At 40.3% G+C, this 26,114-nt stretch overlaps 6 protein-coding genes across 10 annotated transcripts in view; 4 read left to right on the forward strand and 2 right to left on the reverse strand.

Moving 5' to 3' along the window:
* Positions 1-377: 377 nt before the first annotated feature.
* zgc:153981 (dual specificity protein phosphatase family protein) lies at positions 378-1,638 on the reverse strand. The gene is made up of 3 exons (XM_046402509.1): positions 1,322-1,638; positions 975-1,192; positions 378-876 (listed from the first exon to the last, which is right to left on the reverse strand). Exons 1-3 carry the CDS (start codon positions 1,444-1,446, stop codon positions 665-667), a joined length of 555 nt encoding a protein of 184 aa, XP_046258465.1. The 5' UTR covers positions 1,447-1,638; the 3' UTR covers positions 378-664.
* Positions 1,639-1,661: 23 nt separating this feature from the next.
* On the reverse strand, positions 1,662-2,903 carry LOC124066248 (dual specificity protein phosphatase 13-like). Its single transcript, XM_046402508.1, has 3 exons — positions 2,468-2,903; positions 2,175-2,389; positions 1,662-2,082 (listed from the first exon to the last, which is right to left on the reverse strand). The coding sequence occupies exons 1-3, from the start codon at positions 2,695-2,697 to the stop codon at positions 1,670-1,672; spliced, it is 858 nt and encodes a 285-aa protein (XP_046258464.1). The 5' UTR covers positions 2,698-2,903; the 3' UTR covers positions 1,662-1,669.
* A 168-nt stretch (positions 2,904-3,071) lies between these two features.
* LOC124066247 (sphingomyelin synthase-related protein 1-like) lies at positions 3,072-8,696 on the forward strand. Of its 2 annotated transcripts, none has more exons than XM_046402507.1 (6): positions 3,072-3,225; positions 6,274-6,903; positions 7,006-7,101; positions 7,218-7,335; positions 7,535-7,685; positions 8,329-8,696. In XM_046402507.1, the coding sequence occupies exons 2-6, from the start codon at positions 6,278-6,280 to the stop codon at positions 8,631-8,633; spliced, it is 1,296 nt and encodes a 431-aa protein (XP_046258463.1). In that variant the 5' UTR covers positions 3,072-3,225; positions 6,274-6,277; the 3' UTR covers positions 8,634-8,696. The 2 variants fall into 2 exon arrangements, with proteins under 2 accessions (XP_046258463.1, XP_046258461.1); XM_046402505.1 differs by lacking the exon at positions 3,072-3,225 and adding an exon at positions 3,246-3,711.
* A 2,104-nt stretch (positions 8,697-10,800) lies between these two features.
* On the forward strand, positions 10,801-12,506 carry si:ch73-288o11.4 (beta-microseminoprotein). Its single transcript, XM_046402540.1, has 4 exons — positions 10,801-10,809; positions 11,135-11,285; positions 11,570-11,672; positions 12,255-12,506. Exons 1-4 carry the CDS (start codon positions 10,801-10,803, stop codon positions 12,373-12,375), a joined length of 384 nt encoding a protein of 127 aa, XP_046258496.1. The 3' UTR covers positions 12,376-12,506.
* A 3,482-nt stretch (positions 12,507-15,988) lies between these two features.
* npy4r (neuropeptide Y receptor Y4) lies at positions 15,989-17,452 on the forward strand. The gene has a single exon (XM_046402472.1). The coding sequence runs from the start codon at positions 16,094-16,096 to the stop codon at positions 17,450-17,452; it is 1,359 nt and encodes a 452-aa protein (XP_046258428.1). The 5' UTR covers positions 15,989-16,093.
* Positions 17,453-19,313: 1,861 nt separating this feature from the next.
* mcph1 (microcephalin 1) overlaps positions 19,314-26,114 on the forward strand; it is a 28,027-nt gene continuing 21,226 nt past the window's right edge. For 2 of the 4 annotated variants that reach the window (XM_046401633.1, XM_046401635.1), the window contains exons 1-11: positions 19,314-19,454; positions 20,929-20,990; positions 21,079-21,170; positions 21,332-21,450; positions 21,598-21,679; positions 22,202-22,313; positions 22,385-22,516; positions 22,609-22,689; positions 23,568-24,716; positions 25,236-25,322; positions 25,956-26,071. In XM_046401633.1, the coding sequence (XP_046257589.1) occupies positions 20,957-20,990; positions 21,079-21,170; positions 21,332-21,450; positions 21,598-21,679; positions 22,202-22,313; positions 22,385-22,516; positions 22,609-22,689; positions 23,568-24,716; positions 25,236-25,322; positions 25,956-26,071 (2,004 nt within the window). In that variant the 5' untranslated portion in view covers positions 19,314-19,454; positions 20,929-20,956. The remainder of the gene's footprint in view (positions 19,455-20,928; positions 20,991-21,078; positions 21,171-21,331; positions 21,451-21,597; positions 21,680-22,201; positions 22,314-22,384; positions 22,517-22,608; positions 22,690-23,567; positions 24,717-25,235; positions 25,323-25,955; positions 26,072-26,114) is intronic. The other 2 variants (XM_046401634.1, XM_046401636.1) reach the window with 2 other exon arrangements.

Raw genomic sequence — 26,114 nt, forward strand, 5'->3', positions numbered from 1 at the left:
CAATCCATTTAGCAACCTTAAATCACTCATTTAAATTTGATTTTTGTAAAAATCATATTTTTGAGAACATGTAGGCCTAACTGTACTACATAAAACTGTTGCTTGTTTTTATCCATAGTGAAGATCTTGAAAATGAATGAAAATAATTAGAAATGTTTCATCCGAGAAGACATTCTTGTTAATTCAAAATTATTCGGCTGAAATGATCAAAACAAACTGAGAGAGACTACAGAAGAATAACAAGGTAGCTTAGCATGCAAACTCTTCAAAGTTATGTTTGTAATAAAAAGTGTAATATGCATTTTTTAAATGAATGAATTTAAAAATATTATTTACCCCTCATTTTATATAAATCCAGCCAAGATATTCTAATGAAATATCATTAAATGTCTTTAATGGGCACACACACAATGTACTTAGATATTTACAATATTTCACAACACATGGCTGCCTTACAAAGCATGTAGAATAAAAATATGGAATTGAAATCACCACTAACAAACTCATATCTTTAACTATACATACACATTCTGATAGCAAATCATTATTTACAGATATTGCCTCATAGTCATCAGAGTGGAGTGTAACACCTGGAAAAAGAGAGGAGAGGTGATGTGATGAAGGAGAGTGGAGGAGGTGGAAAAGAGAGAGAGAGAGATGGAGGTCAGAGAAGAGGACAGAATCTCCGTCTGAGTGTCAGCTGATCATCCAGCTTGAGGAGGAGAGACAGAAAATTCTGGTTGGGGTAAATGGCTCGTTTTTGGACGACACGCCGCAGCGCATCTCTCAGAGACAGACGCTGCCGGAGCATCAAGTAGGCCAGGACCAAAGTGGCTGATCGACTGATGCCCATGATGCAGTGCACCAGCACTTTCCCTGTGGAGCCGCATGCAGAGTGTGAAAGAAAACAGAGAAAACGGACAAAACTATGAATGTTCTGATGGGACAATGGGTGTCGTAATCATATACTATACCGTCTTTGCTCTTCAGAGCTTTATGAATGAAGTCAGCTGCAGGTTTGAAGTGCTGACTGAGGTCAAAAGATTCTGAATCCTCTGCTGGGATGCCAAAGTAAACGCACGTGTTCCCGTAAAATCTCTGGTCGCCGATGCTGCCCTGCTTGGAGTGTGCTGCGTTCAGGACATGAGTGATTCCAAGTTTATGTAATGTCTTTCTATTCTGTGCAACGGCCCTGGGAAGCACACGAAACACAAATAAACGTGGGGAATGAAGAGGATGCATATGAAACAGAATTGGTTTCTCTCTTGCAGAGCTCGTGGATGCTTCCTTGCAACAAACTCCACAAAAACAAGACACTCACACATTTCCTATGTACAGGTTGGGCCAGACTTCATCCACTGCTGTGAGCTCCTGTGTGCAGGAATCCAAGATGAGCTCTAGCTCTTTAATGAGCACTGGATCCCGTCGCTGGTTGCTCCCTGACATTCTCCCCAGGCACAGAGTGCTCCTCCAGCAGACCCCAACGCTGCTCCTGCTGTCTGCGTCCACTGTCTCTTCAGCGCCAGAGACTGAGCAGCTCGGTGAGAGACACGAGCAGGTGGCTGTTTGAATGCCGCTTGGCTCCAAAATTAGCTCTCTGTGTTCAGTGAGTTCTCTCTCTGACTGGATGTAGAGTTATTTAACATTGCTGTTGCATTGATTGGTCTGTTCACTGATGCCAAAGATCTGGGACTCTCTGTGTCCCCTCTGAGGTCACAACAGGAGAGGACAAGGGAGGGGAGGGATGAACACACTGTTTACTGTATACATGCAGAATGGTACAAATTGAGACAGTCTTGCATGCTGTAAATGAAGACACTGACTTCTGCCAACTAAGGGAGGACAGCTCAGTAGATTGATTCTGTAGGATTACATATTTTGGCTCTTTCAACTCTTTGTCCCGCAGTTTTTGGTCCAGAACTATAAGCTGTCGCAGGAAGCCTCTGTTTGGGAAAATCCAGCGTTTCTGTTGCACACAGCGTGCAGAAGACAGAAGACTGAGGCGGTGATGTATCATGAGGTAGGCCAGGACCAACGCAGCCGAGCGACTCACACCCACAGCACAGTGCACAAAAACCTTTCCTGGAAATCGTAAAGGACACAAACATAAAAAATACAGGCTGCTTCTACGTATGTGTCACCTCTCTGACAGCAGGTGTGGCAGCTTACGGTACCTCCTGTGGTCAAAGCCTGGTGAATGAACTCAGCAGCAGGGTAGAAGAAAGGTGAAAGGTCAAATGTTGGCAGGTCGTTGGCCGGGACGCCGTAGTATTTCACTGTGGTTCCATAAAAATCGTCACTGCCCTTACAGCACAGTTTTCCATGTGCTGCATTCAGCACATGAGTGATGCCCAGCTGCCAAAGCCCAAGCTTGTCATGAGACATAAACCTGACACACATTTCAATTATGCGTAAATAACACTTCATACACATATATGTAAACTTAAATAAGGAACAGGATACTCACATGTCTCCCAGATACAGGTTCGGCCACACCTCATCACAGTGTCGACAGGAGCGCGGAGCTGAATGTAAAACATCCTCCAGCTCCTGCAGAGACGAGATCTTCCAGGTCCCGTCTGAATCCTCTGTCGCACATGAGCACTTCTCCTCTTCTGGGTCTGTGTCGCTGACATTTTTCTGCTCAGACTCTTGTGCACCGCGTCTCACCTCAGGGACTCGTTTTCTGTCACTCATTTTGAAGTGCGCAGGCTGTAAACTATTCTTTTACTCCCCTAAAACTAAACCACGCCGCTGTCTGCTGCCTTTGCTGTAGCCACTGCATCCCTCAAAATGTGACTGTCAAAAACAGGTGGTGCAGTTTGGCACAGACCCCTCAGCCAAACTCTCACTCATGGAAATGTGTTCACAGTTATCTTACTGGTCTAAAAAACACTGCTTATATGCATTGTTGTTAATCAAATTCAAAATACAGACTCCATCTTGAAAGAAAAACACTTTTTTTTTAGAGGATCCAAAGGGGTGTAACATGTTCGCAGGTTCCAGTTTTTCCCAGATGAGGCCAGCAGATGTCAGTGTGCCTTAAGTAGCAGCCCTGCAGCAGGCAAGCAGCTCTTCTTTACTGGTGTTGTTCACTTCTGTGTCTTCCTGTTTGGGGTTGCCTGGTTGTCAGCAGCATGTTGGTCATAAGAAAGTCCAGCGAGTTGAGACGTGCACAGACAGCTCATCCACACCCTGTGACAGCTCAGTGACAGAGGACTTTTGGTAAGAGAGGCAACTGCTGTTTAATTTGGTCTTTTATAGTAAGTTTGAAACAATTCAGTGTACTTTTTGTGGGTTTGTCTGTTCTCCCTTGAACATGCGCCCGTCTAGTTTTCTGTTTATGTGAGGAAATTTAGGTTTCAACTTTTCCACATGGGCATAAACATGCGATTTAACTTCTCAGAGTTGATCTCATGCTGAAATGCGGCTATGTGCCATTGCATTGTGACCCTGTGGTGAACAGACTATGAACTCTTTGTGCTCAAATTGTGTCTCTCTCTGCCTCACACACACACACACACACACACACACTGAAGCTGTGTGTCGCTGCTCACTGTGACTCAATGTAAGCCAGCCAAACAAGCTGACATGGCGCTTATGAATCCCCAAGCCTCAGGGAGAGAAGCTACAGGAGGCTGCCAGTAAATCTAGAGGCTTGTTAAAAATAACTTATTTCTCTGTGAGGGGAATGGAGCAGCAGCTTCCCAGGTGAGGCTTCAGACATATCTAAATATTTAACACTGATCAGCTGATAAGTTGTTGCTGTTCTGTGTGAGTCCCTCGCTGGCAGCCAGGTCTCATATGATTTGCATTATGGATGGTAAACAGCAAACTTTATTTAGTGCGATCATCTTTGGGAACTTTCATAACCAGCCTAAGCTTATTGACAAAATGTAAAGTTTCCTGCCACTTTTGAAACACGCAGTAATGTGATGTAATATTGGGAGTGACTGTTAAAGATGTGTAGTAATATAGGACATTTCAATGATCATTTCACTCGGATACACTCATTTAAAGTGTTCCACATAAGTCTGATGATGTTTAATCTGTATGATAACATTAAAATTTCTGCTGATGTTTTTGAGCTCATATCACAATCATTTGAACTGATCCTAAACAGGTAATTGATTAGTAGAAAATTGTTGGTTTTTCAAGTGACATTGGTGAACATTTGACGGTTCCAGCTCCTCAGATGTGAGGATTAGGACTTAACCTGATTATTGTTTTGATACTCAATTAATCTGTTGATTTTTTTTTATTTCTCCTTTTTCTCGTCTTCCAATGTGATATCTTCAGATTTTTTTGGTTTTGTCTGACCAACAGACCGAAATCAAAAGATGTCCAGTTCATTATAATATAAGACTACGAAAAGAGTTTAATCAGTGTTCATACGGTTGCCAATAAATTTTTTGTTCATCTACTGATCAAGTGATCCACTAATCATTTCAGATGTAGTTGGGATTGGCTGTTTTATATTACAGTAATTTAAATATTTTTGGGTTTTGGACTTTGGTATGGAAAAAAATTTTAAAGCCATCAGCTTGGATTTTATAGACCAAACAGATAATTAATTAATTCAGCAAATACTGTTGCACCTCTAAAATTGAAGTAGTTCTCAGATCACAGAGTAGATCTGCTTATGAGCATGTATTAATATCTCATCATAGCGATAAAACCTCAATGCTATCTCATGTATGACTTGAGCTGCTTACTTGGACAATTTAAAGTCTGTTGCTGCTGTCCAATCAGCACGTATCGCTCACATGCAGCAGTTATCAACAGTAGTCGATGTTGGTTGAGCCTTGCAGACCTTTGGAGCAGCAATGAGTACCGAGCGAGCAGCACTGTGGTCAGCTTATCACAGGGGCAAAGTATAATAACCAGAAGAACACAGAGCAGTGTTTCATCAGTACCCGAGTCTGACTGTCGGAGAGGAAGTTATTCCCCTTGTTTTGTGTAAACTCTGGATGGTCACTGACTCACTGTTTTTAATTTTGAAATGACACCGTCATGTGGATCTGTGCATGGTGTCAATGTATACTTACACTGTAAACCACCTTTCTTCTGTACACTAACAGACCTGCACTGAGATGATGTAACAGCACTAAGTAGCCTGCAGTATGTAGTGCTGGGTCACAGTGAATAAGAGCACAAACAGCCAGCAGATTACCTCTACACTCACTTGTCTGTTTTAGAGAGCATGTTTTAGTATAAACAGTGAGCATTCATTTTTGATCATTTATTATTCTGCCATTTTATCATACAAAAGTTCATCTTTGTGAGTATTTTCAGCTTTTCAGTATTTTATCATTTAGGAATGTATCAATGATCAGTCATTTAGTTCAGAAACTGTGAAAAATACCCGTCAGTGCCCAAAGGGATGTCTTCAACTTGCACATATTTTGCCCACTCAACAGTCCTGAACCAAACCGTATTTAGTTTGCCTTGACGTGAAAGAAAATTCTCACATTTGAGAAGGTGGAATGAAATATTTTGCTCGAAAATGCATTACAAAAACTGACTGATTATCAAAACAGTTGCAGATGAATTTGCACTTTGACTAATTGGAAAAACTGACTTATCATTTCAACTTTAATATTGTGCTTTTTTAAGTTTTAGACTGTTGGATGAAGAGATCGAGTTAAATCATAGGAGACAGCAATGGACAGTTTTCTCGTTTTTGTCTGTTTGTAGACCAAATTATTATCAGTCCTTTGTTTGGAAAATAATTGACAAGACAGTCATTAATGAAAATAATCATTAATTGCAGCCTGTTGAAGAAATAAATGTTTTGTTGATATTTGGTGTCAGAGTATGTTTGGTGGTGTGTGTGTCTGTTTTCCAGACAGATCAGCTCTAAGTGAGTGAGCTGCTTACAGAACAAATACCAAGCATTTAATCTAAGAGCTGGAATAATTAATCTGTTATCTGACTGACAGAAAATGATAACTATCCTGATAATGCATCAATTGTGGATTCCCTTTTCAAGCAAAATGTGGTTGTTCCTGCTCTTTCAGTGTGAGGGTTTCTGTTTTACTCTGAATTAGATCAGATTTTTATCTTTGGGTTTCAGACTTCAGATTAATCAATAATTAAAATACTTAGAAGTCACAGCCTTAGCTCAGTGGCAAACAATAAGACTGAGAACAACAAAGACAGTGAATGAAATCAAGAGGTGAAAACACAGGGGAGTGAGGAGTGATACTCAGTTATCAGAAGTTAATTAGTAAGCCCTGCCTGATATAACACTGTGCATGTCTGCATCTGCAGTGGCATGGCGCCGTCAGAGGACAGTGTGAGTGCCTGGAGCTGTAAGCAGGTGGCCCAGTGGCTGCAGGAAGAAGGTTTTGGACAGTATGTGGAATTACTGTGCACCCAGCACCGTCTGGACGGCCTCAGCCTGCTGGCTCTGACTGAGGACGACCTGCGCGGACCTCCGCTGGGCCTCACTGTGCTCGGAGACATCAAGAGGCTGACCATAGCCCTCCGCCGACTCCAGAGACAGAACCAGGGCCAGCTGGACGAGCTGGGTCTCCAGCCTACAGACAGTCTTCCTGCCGCTGGGCACTTGCTGGGCACCGCGGGGGTCAAGTGGAGCCGTGACAGAGCCGATGGGAGATATAACGGAGGTGAGCGCTGCTGTAACGGGACTGAGCTGCGGCTGAGGAGCAGTGATAGGTCTGGATATGGTTTCAGAGCGGGCCTGTGTCACACACACTCCAACGGGAGGTGTAGGCAGCACCTGGCTGGTAGACTGGACCCAGAAGTGTGGAAGACGGTCATCAGTGCCTTATATGTGTTTTTTGTGTTTGGATTCACATCTTTTGTAATGGTCATCGTGCACGAACGTGTCCCAGACATGAGGACATACCCACCACTGCCTGACATATTTCTGGACAGGTATAAGTGCATGTTGTGCAACTACCCAGACTCCATAGTTCATGTAAACATACACTCCTATCTAATCTATACACTGATACACATGTTTCTGTACTCTGGCAGTGTTCCCAGAATCCCTTGGGCTTTTGCAATGGCTGAAGCCTGTGGGATCATCCTTTGTTACATGTTTCTGTTGATCCTGCTTCTTCACAAACACAGGTAGTCCACTGTTACAGCCATCATTGATACACTGTGTTATAATATTTCTTTGTCTTTATGCATGTACATTATGAAGTAATAGGGCAAGGAATCAGTGGTGAATGTCTCTATTTCAGGTCCATCCTCTTCAGACGGCTGTGTTCCTTGATGGGAACTGTATTTTTGCTTCGTTGTTGCACCATGTTTGTCACCTCGCTCTCTGTGCCTGGGCAACACCTCAAATGTGCCAGCAAGGTGGGATGCACACGAGACTATATACAGATTAGATATGGTTTGCCATTTTCAGGTCTGACGTAGGCAGTAATTCTTCTTGCTGTTTTCATTGGCAGTGCTATAGTTTATTCTTGACTTAGCATTCCCACTGTGATAACTGATAAACAGCTGCTGCTGTGATTCACAGCATGACTGATGGCTGCTGTCTTTTGTTCCCCAGACGTATGGTGATACCTTGGGAAAGATACAGAGGGCGCTGGCGATCTGGAGTGGATTTGGGATGACTCTGACAGGTGTCCAAACATGTGGAGATTACATGTTCAGTGGACACACTGTTGTCATCACAATGCTCAACTTTTTTGTGACCGAATGTGAGTGTTAACTTTTGTCAGCTAGAAAATTTGTGACTGTACTGTGTGTGTGTGTGTGTGTGTGAGTGTGAGTGTGTGAGGAAAACACTGACATTATTCTTTGTTTTTCTTCGAAAAAGATCGAAACCGACGGTATGCTCGAAAAGGTTCAATACATTACCGGGGTAAATAGTGCTTTGGTTGCAGACGATTTTCAGCTGTGGATCAACACATGTTTGGTGTACTAAAGAGTATTTGCAGCAGCATGACTGTGTGTGTTAGACTGCAACAGTGTGGCTCACTGTTGTGTTTTTAAGGGTTTTTAGACAACAATGAAGCACCATGGGACAGAGATGTAAACTGCATCAGACTTTGGTAACACTACTCAAACAGGTATAAATAGTGTTTTTGTAGGGGCTACTTTCAGCTGTGGACTGTAACACACATTTGCTATATAAATCAGTTTTTTAACAGCAGGAGGATGCAGATGGGATTGATTCAACATGAATTAAAGTGCTGGTGTTCATCTTCCATTTTTATGCTAGATTCAACTTCGGCTACACAAGTAAAACTCTTTAGTAGGAAAAATTCACTGTCGGTTTTGTTTTCTTATAGTATTTGTTGATAGTATGACAGATGATTTAATCATTCCTTTTAATTGCAGACACTCCACGAACCTGGAATCTGATTCACACCATCTCCTGGGTTTTAAACCTCTTTGGTATTTTCTTCATCCTGGCGGCTCACGAGCACTACTCCATCGACGTGTTCATCGCCTTCTACATCACCACCCGTCTCTTCCTCTACTATCACACTTTAGCCAACACCCGTGCCTACCAGCAGAGCCGGAGGGCACGCATTTGGTTCCCCATGTTCTCCTTCTTTGAGTGCAATGTGAACGGACCTGTCCCCAACCAGTATCACTGGCCCTTCAACAAACCTGCCTTCATGAAAACTCTGATTGGATAGTAGAAACCTCAGCAGATGCTAAGTGCATAGACTGTAATATTAAAGCCTGAATAAGAAACTTGAGATGCTGTCTCTTATCTTTGATTGCTATGAGTTTACTATGTGACAGATCTTTCCCCAGACTGTCTTCATGTTGTCTGTTGATCTTGCGTTTAAAGGAATAGTTTGACATTGTGGGAAGTATCCAAAAGAAAGATGAGAAGATTGATACCAGTCTCATCTCTGTCTCTTCAAATATGAAGCTAAAGCCAGCAGCTGGATAGCTTAGCTTAGCATAAAGACTGGCAACAGCTAGCCTGGTCCTGTTTGAAGATTTAAAGTCCAGCTTTGCCACTAGCACCTCTAAAGCTCACTTGGTAAGAGTGTAAAAATGCCAAGATGGTAGGAAGTCTTGCCAAGCCCAGGCTAGAAATAGTCCCATACAAGCTTTAGAGGTGTTGGTAGGCAGATTATTTTTAACCTTCAGAGCTAAGCTGGCTTGTCCTCCTGTTGCCAGTGTTTATGCTAAGCTATGCTAACTAACTGCTGGTAATCAAATCATATTTAGCATACAATCATGAGTGTGGTTTCAATCTTCTCATCTACCTCTTAGCAACATAGTGAATAAGTATATTTTCCATGCTGTTCAACAATTTATTTGTTCACAGCCAAGTAAACCCAAAAATGGTTTATTATGGGGCCTTAAAGCTGCACATGATTTTTTTTTTATTTTCCTTTTAATGATCACTTTCCCCATTCATGTCCTACATTTTAGATGTTTGTGGTTGATTAATGGTTTGTGTTGTTAGAATTTAATGTAGTGTACACGTCACTTTTTAGGGGATCCTTTTTTCTGACAGTTCACATGATTTGACACCTGCTTTGTAACTACTACCAGAGGAGCAATCATTTCTTTTGATGTGTAACAAGAAAAACACTTCCTGTTCTCACCTGAAAGAGCTCTGCGTTCATCACATCTTTGTTTCTTTTTCCATTCGCACTTTACAAAGTGAACTAGTTGATAGTTTCACCACTGGGACTGTTAAGCTCAACCAAATACCTGAACATTTATTGTTGTTAAATGTTACCAGTCAACATGTAGTGTGATTATTTTTCTAATTTCATCCAGTGGTATGATTTTATATATTTTTTTTACAGATTGTTAATTATGTAATATGTTTATAGAAAATTTTGTTGAAACTTTATTGTCCACATTTTTGTTAATGTGTTAAAGCACAAAGACTAACTTTTGTTTTTAACAGCTGTTGTCAAACAGCCAGATTACAAAGTTTCAAAATTACATTGTTTACTATGTGGTGGTCGATCCAAACTATATGATTTTTAATAATTGTTTACAGTTTGTGGTTCTATTTGCAATGCAAGTAATCCATCTCTGCCTTTTGGCTCAGTTTACAGATAGGAAAACAGTTTTTGTATTTCAGACCAACAGTTTCCTGGGTTGCTTTTTCATTAAAGTGTTTTTTTTTTTTTTGCATTGGTTGAGTGTGGTGGATAAATATTAGAAATCCTGCTTTCTTGTGTCACCGAGTGTGAAGACCATAGAGGATTTATCACGAACACAAAAATGTCATGATTCAGTGAGGCGTGCCTTTAATATGTGATACCGACTTAACCTGCATATCTGCTGCTCTTCCCCACCTTAAAACAAACATCTCTTAATAATCACACCACTATTCAATATTATCAATAAAGATTTGCAGGTATGCGCACCTTAATATAAAGGCTCCATTCAAGAGTTCTCACACACATCAGTTTTCTGTTGACCAGCTCACATCTGAGGATGGTATGTATTTTACACCTTAAATTAGAAAAGCTATGAACATAATAGAGCTCAGGGATAAAGAAACTGACTTGGTTTTTGTTGACTAAGCTCTTGAATTATGGTTGAGCTTTTTTAAAAAAATAGATAAATAAATGAAATATAGAATTAGATATAAGCAAGCATATTCAACTTTTAAGACTGCTGTCAGAGTGTACTTTATAATTTGGCTACTGCGCAGATTAGATCTACTATTTAGTTCAGATTTTTGCAAGATACAATTTTAGGTTAACTGCACATTGTTTCTGTTTAATCATTATTATTATTATTCATAGTAGTTTGTTTGGTTGGTAGTATGAAGATAAATAAAGTAAAACCAATAACATAGAAGTGGTTCATTAGTAAATAATGTCAATGGTGATTACTTGCTTACATGATGATTAAAATAAATATTGCAGATAAGATGCAAATAATTTCAAGTTGACCAAATGACTAATCATGCCTGCCTTAAAAAAATCATGGTTTCATACACAGAATGATAAAAAGAGAGAATAGAAGAAAAAGGCTGTTTTGTATAATACTGGATCTGTGATGATGACGACTTACCAAAAATTACATTCAAAGGGGCAGCAAAGACATGGTTGAAACCTACACATTTCCTTAAAGCATTTCAGAAATCTTAGAAGGATGTTTTGGATTAACTTGGTTTAGAAGAAGTGCATAAATGTATTGTGGAAACTAGAGAGTTTTCACCTTGTTTACAGATGTCTCTTGTTTACTCTTCCAGGCTCCTCTTCACGTGTTTGTTTGTCTGATGGGACTGGTTGCCCTCTGTCAGTCTGACTGCTTCTTCCAAGAGTTAGTGAATAAAGATTTAAAAAACCCTCCAAAAGGTGACTCGATATGATTATAAAAGCAGTGCAGTAGCAAATCCAGTGGAGTGGATCTTTCTTGTGCTACGTTTGATAGAATTTGGACAAATTTGCATTTATTCCTTCTTCAACTGCATTCCAGTAAAAATTCCTCATTCAGCTGGCTTGTGTTTACTTAACACCTGTCAAGATTTATCAAAACCACACCTATGCACACATGAAAACACATGATTAATCACTGCCACAAATCTACCAGAACCTCACAAAAGGGTCAACAGCTCCTGTGATTTTATTTCTTTACATAGGGTGTGTGGATAGAGACGGAAAGCAGCATGATTTTGGCTCTGAATGGGTAAGAGACTGCATGGAGTGCTCTTGTACGACGGAGGGCTTGAGCTGCTGTAGCAAGTAAGATTTTCATGCTTTGACTTATTACATCTTTTATTTTTTAAAAAACAATCCTCTCTAATGGTGGGTAAAACCCTGTTTCAATTTATTTAAGCATGTCCCTTAGCAGCAGTATGACAATTAATTGAACACCTGACACACAGTAGCAGCTGAGACAAACGTCTGAACTGTGGAGAAAGGGTTAAATGCTCATGCGTGAGTGGCGTGCTGTGGTGCTACATAGGTTTTGATTTTTATACACAGCTGATTTTGCTTAAAGCATAAACTGAATGTATATACATAATTTAAAGTATCTCTGTTACAGCTGGGCTAGATTTTAAGGACTATAATGTATGTGTTCCCAGATTGTTGTGGATTGAAGAACACATGATGAACTGATCCTGTTATTTCAACACTGTGACTACAAACTGGAATTATAATCTCCAACCCCAATGTTACAAACATTAGTGGATTAACCAGAGGGCTTCAAACTTGTTTAAAAAGAGAAATAATGTAGAATCTAAATTGTATGTTCTGTGTTTCACCAAATGGACACATCGGTCCTATCATCTTGGAGTAATATGCTTTCTTTTTGTCCGTCAGGATCCCAGACGCAGACACAGTGGACATTCCTGAGGAGTGTGAGCTGGTTGTGAATAAGCAGGCCTGCTCTGCCAAAGTGGTCCTGAAGTCAGACAAGACAAAAGAGTGTAGCCCCATCTGACTTCTCTACAAAGTGACATCTACACAACAGTGGACAACTCAAGTCCAAAATAACAATAGAAATGTTATTTGTTTCATGTTTTTTCAGCTATATGGTGTGTGGACATGCAGTAAATTACCAATAAACAAAGACTAATCAACCCTCCTCTTTGCCTTTCTTTGTCATTTTAAATTCCTCTGACAATAAAAACCGGACCGGACTTTGTTTCTTCTTGCCTGCTGTGTCTTTGTAACTTAACAGCGGGTGTCATTTTCAGGCTGTAACTGAATAAATCCACCACTGTGTGACAGCAGAGCTCAGTGCTCAGAGAGTCTTTGGCACCTGAAGGGCTCAAACAGCCTAATAATACTGGGGCTGTCTCTGTCAGAAACTGAAAAGCTATGAACAGCAAGAACTGCTTGTTGTGATGTTCTGCTCCCTCTCCAATTCCCATCTCTGTGTGGACTCACACCTGCTCAGAGCGTCGTTTTCTCTGGCACTTCAGCATCGCACAGACTCTCATCCGAACCACCACGTGAGTGCTTCATTTTTTCCCCTCACACACTAATGATCTATTATATACTATACTGATCTTTAGTGTCAGTTCTAAAATGTATGTTGTGTTGTTGTTGTCTTTTACAGTCAGCTTGTAGCTTCACATGTTTGCAGGTGTCTTTCATTGTAAATGTTTTTGAATGATGCATTCTTACAATAGCAACAAGCCTGGGAATATGCCTCCAATTTCAGCAGGAAAACTGGGATTAAGAACAGAAGATCAGGGGGAAAAACATGTTGCGAATTTGCAATAATGTTCCATATACTATGTGTAAACATTGAGAGAACCCATTTCGTGGAGGTGTTTGTAGTGATAATGTCTTGGGAGGTACCAGCCACAAACCTTGACACCTCCAGCAGAGAATAATGAGGCTTGGATCATCATCTCGGGTTGAGCACTCCACAGCGCCTGCTGCCTGTTATCCTGCTCCTCCACAGGAGTCAGAGGAGAAGAAAATTGTCCCTGAATGTTGCCACTGACTGAGCATATGTATGGATATACTGTTTGGCTGTGTTTTGTGTGAATTTACAACAATGGAGAATGAATTCAACATATACCAGTAAGTGGAATGATATTCATTGGTTTTCTGGTGTAAATCTGTAAAAAATGTTAAAAAGATTAATTTACAAAGACATAATAAGAGGGAGCACCTTTTTAGATACTCACATTTGACATGAATAAATATGTGTCAGCCAAATGGAATTAAAAATCCTGCCTTCCAGTCAAGTCCCTAAACATAAAAACATATTTTATGATGAATCGTAAATAACCTTGTAACCTATGAAATGTAATTGTGTGTATTATCATAATAATATGGCATCATCATGTGATGCCATATTATTATGATAATATGGCATGGCATTGCTGATATTCTTTGTCAGATAAAGACAAAGACAAAGACAGATAAAGACAAAACGTTTTATCTAAAGCTATGCTACAGAACACATGTGAGGCAAACATTGATGAAAGTGCAGGTTGAAAGGTATCTAAATGAAAATCAGTTGTTGCACAGTACAGCGACTCACTCAGCAGAGACTCAAGGTGGTGAAAGGAAAATGACATTCGGCCATTCTCTAATCTTCCTTGTCTGAGCACAATATTCTCACAGAGGTGAGGACACTTCACTAAGGCAGAAAAGGGGAATGTGAATGTGGGCTGGGTCACAGTGTTCCTCATCCAGCAGAGCCTGTGCTATGAAGAGGGATGACAGTGACTGCTTGCTGGATGTGCATGCTACAGTGTCACGTCATTGTAACATGACAGGTTCAGATTTGCCATTTAAATGGGGTATTTTTCTTTGTCTTGCTGGTGTTTATGGTTCCTCCACTCTGTTACAGCTGTTTGCTACATCTGGTCATTGGTGACACTACACTTGACTTTCCTCTGTGAACAAAGGATGATCAATGCTGTGCCACCCTGCCTGCAGCTCACTCAACACACTGACAGAGTAGGTTAGTCATGATGCGGTGTGAAGTGACTGATAGCTAAGTGTGTGTGTGTTGTTAATGGAAAATGACAGGCTCATTTTCTTTGCCATGCTGGTTTTCACAGCACATTGCAGAGGTTTGCGGGGGGGGGGGGGGGGGCTAAAATCCATTTTTGGATTGTGACAATGTCATGCCCTTTCACTCCGACGTACTACATCATTTATCGTGTACTTACAAAATAGAAGTCTCTGCTCAAACGTATGCCTAGTAATTTTACTGTCATTAAACTATTATGTTCAGTCTTGAGACCTGACTGGAGGATTCATTTGAGGGAGGAGAACTGACAAATGTGAGTTCTTAAAACAGATAAAGTCTAAGGGAAAAGGCTGAAAGACCCCAAGAACTGAAACTACTCTGTGCAACTGCAGCGTTGCACGATGCATTCACTTTCTCCATCAGTACAAACTGTTTAAAGGTGTAATATGCAGGATTTTCCAAAAAAATAATTCCTTTCAATCAACACTTAGGATCTTCTAGAAGTGTGCAGCAGTGTCTTTATCTGCTTGCCCTGCCCTCTGCTTGTATTTTCTCATTATTTTGCTGCATTTAGGATGGTTCTGGGCATCAGTGATTCTGGAGGAAGATACCAAATACCAATATTTTGGTTCGGTAGTGATTTGACAACCTGTGAATGAGACTCAACAACCAGCGTTCTTTCTCCAGAATCGCTTCCTGGTGTATTTACAAACATCAACCAACAACTCCTGCGTAGTGTGCCTTTAGACTCTGTTCACACCTGAAAAGTCTGTTTGCTTGTAATCTACCTCATTGTAATGTTTTTATGATATTAAGTGTATTTTGCGTGCAATCAAAGCAAAGTTAGACAAACTGAAAGTAAACAAACATTGTTCTTTTTCTTGAGATTGTACTTAGGTCAGCCTACATACTCACAGTTTCAATGCTAACATGCTGATGTATGTTTAACATGTTCTCCTTCTTATAGCATAGCATGTTAGCATTCTGGCCTTTGCCAATGACCAGAAAACACAAATTGCAGCTGAGGCTGATGGGAACTATTGGACAAACTGAAATTTAATGCAAATTTTTACCTCATGATGGCACTAAAGGAGAAGTCAGGGATCACCAAAGTCATTACAAATCATCCTGAGGGGGACATGAATGTTCAAACCAGAAATCCATCCAGCAGTTGTTTAATCGCAAATGTTGACCTTGTAGTGGCACTAGAGAAAAATTTAGAGGATTGCCAAAGCTATTAAGTTTCATCCTTTGGGAAATGTAAATGTCTTTGCAAAATTTCTTGGCAATCCATGAAGCTTTTGTTGAGATATTTCAGCCACCAACGTGTTGGACTGATCAACTGACAGACAAACAGGCACTGCCAACACAAGAGCCGTGCCAGTAGCACGGTTAAAATTAGAGCACAAGGGCATGTTTTAATGACAGTGATTTCTTGAACCTAATCTCACAGTGACTTAAATAGAAAAAAGTCCTCACACCTAGCATCTCTCCTTGGCTTTATTCTTCCTCAGCCACAGGAACCATTTTTCTTCACTCTTCTCTGAGAACAACAGTATCACTTCTACATGATCAGATCCTCTAAGACCTATAAGAATGATTCCGTTGCAATGTTCCCATCTCCCTCTGTATGCTCTCTCTTTGTCCCAGATGCATGTGTCCGGAGGGCTGGGAATGGACAGTCTGATGCTGAGGGTGTTGAAACTGAGGTCCTAGTGAGATGTCCTGGAGTGGCAACACAAACCAGTCTTCTCCATTAATGACAGCTCTGCCTCTGCCCTTCAACAGTTCCACCTCTCCACCTTTCCCGACACTGGAGGAGGGAAGGGCCAGTCATGAGACTGAGCAAGAGTGGCCGGGGAATAAGTCCCAACTCCTCTCAGACCTCGCTGTTCTCGGGCAGGATGGAGTTTGCCATATGCCTCCTGTCCTCACAGTATGTCTGATAGGGTGGTACAGCATTACAATGGTGCTGGGGTTGCTGGGGAACGTAGGCCTCATATGCATCATCACCCGTCGCAGAGAAAAAGTCAATGTCACTGGCATTTTCATCTGCAACCTGTCATTCTCTGACATTCTGGTGTGTGTCTTCTGCCTCCCCTTCACAGTCATATACACACTAATGGACCACTGGGTGTTTGGGTCACTATTATGTCGGCTGGTGCCGTTCATCCAGTGTGTGTCTGTGACCGTCTCTGTGCTGTCTCTGGTGTTCATCGCCCTGGAAAGACATCAGCTCATCATTAACCCCTCTGGGTGGAAACCAAGCATTCGTCAGGCTTACATTGCACTTGTGTTCATTTGGATTCTGGCCTGCTTCACCTCCTCACCTTTCTTGGCCTTTCAGCTCCTCACAAATGAGCCCTATGCCAATGTCATGCCAGTCCTGCCACAGTCTCCACTCCATCACCAAGCCTCTCCTCAGGCTTATCTCAATGCATCTCCACCTCAGTCTGTTTCCTACACTTACAAAAACTCATCTGTGCTTACAAATTCATACCGTACACTCTTTTCGTACATCCCGGCCTCTCCACATATGGAGGCCTGTCTGGAGCACTGGCCATCCCAGCAGCACAGGCTTGCTTACACTACATGGCTCCTGCTGTTCCAGTACTGCGGTCCACTGCTGCTGGTCCTACTCTGTTATGTTCGAGTTTTTGTGCGCCTTCGCCACCGCAAAGACATGCTAGACCGTACAAGGAGCTCAGAGAGCCAGCGCGTGACCCACAGCCGCCGAATCAACATCATGCTGGTCTCCCTCATAACAGCCTTTGCCCTCTGCTGGCTGCCGCTCACCATCTTCAACGTGGTATCAGACTGGAACCAGGAGGCTTTGCCCATCTGCCACCACAACCTGCTGTTCTCCCTCTGCCACCTGCTAGCCATGTCCTCCACCTGCATCAACCCCATCATCTACGGCTTCCTCAACTCCAACTTTCGGCAGGAGGTGAGAGAGGTGCTCCTGCACTGCCGCTGCAGCCCACTAGAAGAGGAGTGTGAGCGTTTCCCCATGTCGACCGTACACATGGAAGTGTCTCGCACCTCTATGCCTCTCAACTGCAGGAGCAACTCTGTTTGACTTGCAACCTAAAGGAGACATCTGTGGCAAGATATGGCCACATAAACTGTACAGGTGTAGGACCAACTTCTGATGTTTGTTCTAACTAATGACAGTGCAACAGCAATGATTTAGAGTTCAGCATTTTGGTAAGTGGCTTAAAGTGAAGTGTGCAGTACAATGTTGGCTTAACTTATTCTGAAGTATTTATGAATTTTGTCTTGATGTGAAAAAAAACAATTTCAAAAGAATGTGCCATTTTAAACTGTTGCTGTGTCACGATTTCGTTGCTTTTCACTAATTGTATAAAGCATCTACTATATAATAATACTATTGATTACAGTATACTGTGACTATACACATGTGACTATACTGTGGCCCTTAGGGACACCAGTTCTCATTGAGCTGAACAACTGGTAGATTTTGGACAAAAGTGACAGTGCTCCCTGCCGTATTCATCAAAATATCAAATGACGGAAGATCTTTCAGAATGAAGATCCCAGCAGCAGAGTTTGAGAGACTTGCAGAAGGAGCGCTGAAGGTGTGGACCAACAAAATGACTTTTTTACATGTTGGTTTTTCAATTAACATTTCTTCGAACTCTATGTTGAAAAGTATCACAGACACATTTTATGATAAACAAAAGACAAGTTAAAATGATTTATTTAATGAATGTAGTGCTGCTGTTGTATTTTTTTTTTTTTTTTACATTTCTACATGACTTCTTTTTGCATCAGCATTGGCATTCTTCTTATGGCATTTGTGCTGGAAAATCAAGGTGTATTTATTTTGTGATTAATGTGGCTCATACAAATAAGGGTTTATAACATTGCTATTATTATAATTATAAATTAGCTTTAGATTACTTTAATATAGAAACAACAACAGATGTGTTTACACATGGCTTGTAATGGACATTAAAATGCATATTAAAATGTGTTTGTGTACCATTTTAATACAGGGAAGATGTGCTAAGTTCTGAAATATCTTCCATGACACGTATATGGACCTAGTTGAATAATCAAAGTTGTGGGACCACCATACGCTCATATGCGTCATTCTCCTTTTTTGTATGAAACAATGTAAGATACAAACTGATACATGTACAACACGGTGAGACAAATTTGACTTAATTCATGCTTTCTAAGATTAGACTGACTCCTAAATAATGTAGCTATCCATCCTGTAAAGACTGTGAAATGCATGTTGCATACTGAATATGGTTTGAGACAGCCTAAGACAGTCATCTGTCTTTTTTTGCAAAGACAGAGATGTATAAAGAAATATGTAGTAAAAACAAATACTTTTGAAAAATTAATGAAATTAGGTATTGACTACCAACGCTTAATGGCTGATTGCATAAAAAAAATAGAAAAGACCACCTTAAAACTGTCTGCATGCATTAAATTCATAAAGCTGGCCTCAGCACGAGACAGTCATATTTATTTTAACTTGCCCAGCGTTAGTAAAGGAAGCATCCCATCTCTGTAATTTTAAATTCAGGTCAACTGCAACAAAAAAAAAGGAAAAAAAAAAAAAAACATAAAAAAAAAAACATCTCCACTGGTTTAAATACGTGACGGATTTAAAGGAACACGGAGCGACACAGTATCTTTCATCCTAAGAGCCTTTGATTGATCTACCCCAGTATTTATTACGTTAGTTCTATGATAAACAAGATCACACTACTTTTGACAGTAAAATAAGTTATATTTACAGATTTACAGTGTAATGTGCTAGTCAAGAGAGACAGAAAAAGTAAGCAGTAATGCATCTTGCTGCTTCACTCGTCTGCCAGAAAGACGACGTTTTAAGAACCCTTCTTAGTGCCCTTGTGCCTGTTTTTACGTTCCCTTTGCCATCACTTCTGGTTTGGAGGTGACGTTTATTATCTATCAGCCAATCATGGCCCGTTGTCCCAGAATACATTGCATCACAAACTGCACGCGCGAACTATGTACACTGTAGTGAGGTATTGTTGGAAACTGCGCGATTTAAACTTCACTGAAGGCATAAACTACCGGTAAGTGCGCAGAAATTACTAAAAAAATGCTTATTGTTGTCTGCATGTGTGCCTCTGTACGGTTTATAGTCAAAGCATGTGAAATGCGTATGTCACCATATTACGGAAGTATTAACCCAAATTAGCAAAACCAGCATAATGCTGAAGATCACTGAGTTAGCTCATGCTAGCTTGCTAATTTAGTATGAAAGCGTAGCGTAAACTAATGGGAAAATACTGTCAACATTTGTGTAGTAGACATATGTAGATGTAGATTGATTTCACTGGTGTTTGATCAAAATAGTAGGTCTCGAATATTGTACGTTACACATTAAGTAACATTATATAACAATTTATAAGGTTGCCCATATGTTCGCTAACATTGCTCGACTCACGATTAGTTGTCTAGGCAACTTTAACTGTGCTCCTTGTATCTGTGATTACTAAATTTACCATAGACCAAAGTACAGAAGGAATATGTTGTGAAATTGCAGTTCGAGGTTGGTAGGCATATAACATGGACCCCACAGAGAAAAGCAGTCAGGACTGGAAAGCTGGACTGCCTTTTTCCAGTCCTGTGCCATTACAGTATGAAACATGTAGCTACATATCTTAAGATCTTGACTTGTCAATAAGTGATTGGTTGGTTGACCGAAATGACCTTTATCTTTCCAAAGCATAAATATAGCTAGTCTGATGAGCTGCTTTTTAGACAAAGTTAGAAATGTTGGGACACCCCTTTGGGCTATGGTTAGTTACTGCTGTCCACGACAATCTAAAACATAGTTAGTGGACTGATAGAAAATGGTACTGAGTTGCAACCATGATCCTGACACTGACTGACTGTCATGTGTAGTTTTTTGTGATTGGTTAAGTCAGCATGATTGGCCAGCAAGTGATTTCATGTTTGCATGATATTTATCACGTTGATAAATATAGAGCCAGTAATGTGAGGCCAAATTGCTTTCATTGACATGAAAAGCATAGCATTTACATGCTTTGATAGGGGACACTATGCACTTTTAGAGTTTGTTTGCAGTCTGCCAATATATAAAATATACAAATATCCAGACAAGAATGAGAAACAGAACAATTGCAGCATGTTGTTGTCACAGTCACGATGTCAAATTGCTTCTCCTGGGTGGAGCCACAAAATGGAGATTAGAGAGCCAAACATGTAGTTGGTGTGGACAACACGATTGTAGGGTTCAGAGGAGAGGGAAAAAGTCTGTGGGTATTAACGCAACAAATCTTATTTGAGCCATAAATCACGCACACTACATCAGAACTACAGGTTATGAACTTAATTTTAAAATACGAAAACATGAAATTATTGGTTATCCAAGTGAAGCGGGTAATTATCGGTTATCAATATTGGCTGAAAGCAGTTTCTAATGTCTTGTATTCTTTAAAAATATTCACAGCAAGTAAAACTCCTGTGGACAGTGAAAACTGATCTCCCCTCTCAAAAAATGTGTTGATTGGTTTTGTGCAGGTAAATCTTGGAGCTTAAGAGGCCAGTAATGACCACAAGCAACAGCTGTTCAATACTTCAAGGTACTGTACATCAGCTTAGTTTTACTACCGTCAATCAAGGCTCAGCTTTATGACCTGTGCTTTTTAAGTCTGTTCACTGTGTTTGCAGATGTCGTTGCCTATGTTGATGTGTGGTCATCAGACAAAACAGCAAACTATTCAAAGCCATTTGTTCAGCAGCTGCAAAAAATGGGAGCTCAGGTGAGACCACAGACCTAATAAGCACATTTGCCCTATACTGTATACTATTTGTTTATGTTTTTTACGGAAGATATGTACATCACTGCAAAAATGCAAAAGAACAAATTGCCGCATTGTTTGAGCATATTCTTTGTGAAACCTAAATGCCTTTTCATTGCCAGGTATCAAAAACATTCACTAAACAAGTCACACATGTAGTCTTCAACAATGGCCATCCAGCTACATGGAGGAAAGCCAAGAAAAGTGATGTGAGGCTCGTCTCGGTTCTCTGGGTGGGCAGGTAACAATAACACTGAGAGTTGTCATTTTCTAACTTCCACACCTTATAATATTTTGATTGTATCGTTATGACGTTCTAGAGATCCTCTGGAAGATCTTGTTGTTGATCATTGCTTGAATTCCTTATTTTTACTGAAATGATGTCCAGATGTTACGATGACGGTGTGCGTGTGGATGAGGAGTTGTATCCAGCCATGGATGAAACTAATCCAGTTTTAAAGAATAAGAAAGTGAGTAGTGTCAGTGTACATCTAATGTTTATGCTGGTGTCACAGTTTAAGTTGTCATTGCCATCAGTGCCTAACTCCATTTCATCAAGCCATACCTAATGTTGATTTTGGTCCTTGACCTCAGTCTGTTTTTCACCTGAACAGAATCTATAAACGAGATGTCATATTATATTTGAATTTATGAGCTTTGATAAACATAAACATCATGTACTAGAAAAACCAGAAGCTTTGATACAAGAGCTAAGGCTTATTTCTGTTCTGTTCCAGACATACTGACCTGAGTTAAAACCACATGAATCCTCGATTTAACTTGTCAAAAGAAACAATGTTCATATTTGTTACACTACCTAATTTTCTTCATAGTTGCCCTGAAAAAAGTTTGTATAAGTTATTCATCAAAGTGGAGTCTGGCGAAGTGAGAACATGGCCTTTTTTGGTTGAAGTTATTTTGATCTTAAAAGTATTCAAATGTTCATTTATTTACTTCCTCTTTGACATATGATTTGTATTTGATTCACGCAGCATCGTTGCATGCAGCCTAAAGATTCTCCAGAGAGGACACCTGAAAATGACAGACGCATGAGGAGAAAATTAGACAAGATGATGAAAGACTTAGCTCCAAAACAACCTCTTGGTAAGAGATTATTACAGCTATTAGAAACCAAAGATTGTAGTTTGTCATCTCACAGTAATTTTTATCCACAGTTGCAGATGTGTCACCTATCATTATTGATGAAGAGAATGGAATAGTCTATAGCCCTGCATTGAAAAGATCAGACTACATGGCACAACGTTTGAAAGACATGAAAGAGAAACGGGAAAACCTCTCGCCCACAGGTATGTGCAGCAGAAAATGTACAGCCCAATGAACTCACAAGTTCTTAAAATGGTTCAGCTCTACTATTAATTCACATGTATGTGTCTTTCAGCTTCACAAATGATAGAATCCTGCTCACCCACCAGCCCGAAACTTTCCCTTGGGAGCACACCAACTGTCCTCAAATTAATGTGTAAGAATTTTTTTTTGTGATATTCTTGTTACTGATCAAAAGCTGGCGAGTTAAGCAACAAGATGAAGCCAGATGAACCCACATGTTGAAATCCAAGATAGCACTTGTACTTCGACTTGCCTTGCCATTGACCTACATATTTGTTTTTGCTCATGTTCTTAAAATAAGGGTGTGAATGTTTGAACAGTAAAAACACTGTTAAAGATATCAAGGTACAGTGAACTGTGTCATTTATTTTCTTATATTTTTCTCAAATATGTATTCTTTTGGGGATGTAGTAGTAGTTCCTGTGTCTCTTGTGAGTGTTTTCAGGCATTCTGTTGTTTTAAGCAGAACAACACTGGCACTCAGTTGGAGTGTACTGAATGTGCCGTAACCACTTGTGTTTTGCCCTCATTTGCTCTGCCAGCTCGTAAGACAAATAGCACATTACATTACATTCATTTGGCATATGTATATGCCCAGAGGGACTTAAGATAAGGGAATTCATATCATGTAGGCACAAGAGCTAGATTTCAGCCAAGATTGTGAGTGTATCCTCTTAACAAATAACTGAAAGTATGTTCAGTGCTTTTAGTTATTTAGTTAATGGCTGCTGCTGCGGTGTGTGCCACTGCCGGGTTTGTCATCCTCCTGTGTTTGCAGCACCACTGAGCTGTCTCTCCCCTGAAGGAACACAAGCTCCATGTTGAGCTTGTTAACTCTGGCTCTCCGTAATGTGAAGTGGGAGCAGTTGCCAGTGGTTTTGTATAGTGGGAGTTATCGACAGTCATTGTAAAATCCAGTAAAACACACAAAACAGCAAAGAAAAAGAATGTACTGAAGGTGTCAATAAGGTGCATAAAAGTAATTATTGTTGTTTATTTTTCTTCATACAGACGACCAGTCAGATGAGGATTCCAGTGCTTCTGCTGCTGAACCTGCCTACTCACCTGATAAGGAAGAAGGGAGAACACAACATGAAAATACTGACCATGACCATCTTGAACAGCGGCACAGGAAAACCTCTGAGAAGCCCTGGTTGTCCCCCTCCAGTGATGTGCCAAAAAGGATTTCAAGTGCTGTGAAATGTCCTGATTTCAGTGACAAAGAGGACAAACACAGGACTGGACCAACAAAGTCACAAAGGACCTCAGTCAGAAAAAAGTCAGCAGAGAAACGCAGATCTGTAGGTTTAATAGAGAGCCCTCGCTGGGGTAAGGAATCTGAAAGCAGCGCGAACTTTATTGAAGAAAAAAGGCGATCAAGCCCATCACCTAGCAAATCTGAAAAGGGAAAAAGAAGAATAAAAGCAACTAAATCTTTTACAGAGACTAAGACCCGTTTTTCCCCTGACGCTGTGAACTCTTCTAGTGGTGTCTCATCGTTGCCAAAGTTCGATGATGCTGCAGATCTGTCAAAAGAAACTTCTTCTCCATTACAGAAAATGAAAGAGAAAACACCCAAACCTGCCAGACCATCATTTTCTGCGTTGATACGATCTTTCACTCCATCAGGTGATTCTAAATGTGTTGCCTCAGTTTCCATGGATGGAGACGATGATGTGTTTGAGGACTATTTCTCCCCAGCTAACCACCACCAGCGATCAAAAAGACCTCTTTTGCCTTATGTACCTGTCAAGGGAGAGACTGAGATCCCTTTTGAGTTGGATCCTGTTCCTAAGAAGAGAAAACAAAGAAGAAGTGAAAGCACTGGATCTGAACATAACACTAAAAAGAAGAAGAAACTGGAAGGAAGTCAGACAGGCAAAAATCACGATCAACAGTCTGATGCAGGCAGCGAGCCTCAAAGTAATCTTCAACAGGATTTGAAAGAACCTGTAGACAGTCAAAGTGTTAATGTTACGCTTGTGGCTAAAAGGCGAAGACAAAGCACCTTGCCATTTACGCGCACCAGTACAACAAGTGATGCAGCAAAACATAGAAGAGCATCTACGTCAGTACTACCAACAGTGGTAACGGAGGATAGCGCAGTGTCGGAGCTGCAGAAAAGCTCTGATGTCTGTGTCCTTTCTCGTACCTTGCAAAGTGAGTAGTAAGGCTGCCAGCATTTCTACTGTCGCCATGATTATGAACTGAACAAGGCAAAGTATTACCAAAAGTGTCTGAAATAGTGGAGGTTAGTTAACAATGTGTGCAATCCCTGAGTCCTTTATGTGATTTCCAACCTCATTCTTTCAAGGAATTCTTGAATTAGTAAGTGATTCCCTCCAGCTGCTTTCCTGAAGGTGATTTTTTTTTATAATTATTTTTTTTGCATGTCATTTTTTAAAATGAAGAATAATAAAATAATTTCAATGTGAATAAATGAGGCCTTTCTATATGAATATTCTTGCCATATTCTGTATGTGTCTGTTTGTCTTTTAAAGGCCTAAGAAGACATTTAGATCATAAATTTGAGATATGGTATGTGTGTGTGTGTCTGTAAATATACACATATACAGTGTAGAGATTGAGATGTATTCTCCCCATGTCTCCCACAATCAAAAAGAAACATGCAAATTAGGTGAATTAGAAGCTCTATTTGCTTGTACATTTGTTTGTCAGTGTGTGGTAGACTGGCACTGTGTCCAGGGGGTGACTTGGATCTCACCCAGAGCATACTGAGGCACGATCCCCAAGACCCTGAGCAGGATAAGTAGTTTTGAAGCTGGTCAGATGGAAAATCTGCCTTTTAATATGTTCCTCAGATGATCATAATTGAAATCTAAATTATCCTTAGTTTTGTGTTGAAAAACATTGCCTAAAGATGTAAAGAAGACTTCCAGTATCAGTATTAAAAACTAATAACCTTTAATGACATTTAGATCATAGATTGTATCTTTGAGTCCAACTACTGAACATTTAGAGTAGAATCTTCACTGGTTTTATGCCCTGACATACTTGAAGCTGAATGTATTTAACCTTTCTTGAAAGGTGTTTATCTTGAACATATGTCAGAAAATAATTGCCTTTCTGTCTTTTATGTATATTTTAAAATACTTTTGAAAATAATTAAACGTTTGTTGAGTTATTGATTTATGTTTTATTTTCTAATGGATTGGGGTGTCTTAATTGTCTGGTACTGATGAGTTGTTGAGTAATTGGTTTGAAATTGTCACAATTTACAGCTTTTTGTTGCACTTTTCAGCCAGGTATAAATAGAACAGAGCAGAGATGAGTAAACATGAACAGATCGACACACACAGTCACACAGTGTCTACTGTGTGATATCCTGAGTGACATCCCCCCTCACACTGTTTACAATTTTTTTGTTTGCAAATGTAGGTAGAGGAAATGAATGTACAGTTGCAGTTGGTTCAGCTGAGAGCCCCTCTGAAGGTGAAGAAAATCACAATAAGCAAGTCAGCTTGAGTCTTCAGAGAATGGTCAACAAAACAAAGGTAAGAGGTTTTCAGTTTTTAATTGTATTTGAAGAGTTTTACA

This window comes from Scatophagus argus, chromosome 10 (assembly GCF_020382885.2).
Source record: "Scatophagus argus isolate fScaArg1 chromosome 10, fScaArg1.pri, whole genome shotgun sequence".
In the NCBI taxonomy this organism is placed as follows: domain Eukaryota; kingdom Metazoa; phylum Chordata; class Actinopteri; family Scatophagidae; genus Scatophagus; species Scatophagus argus.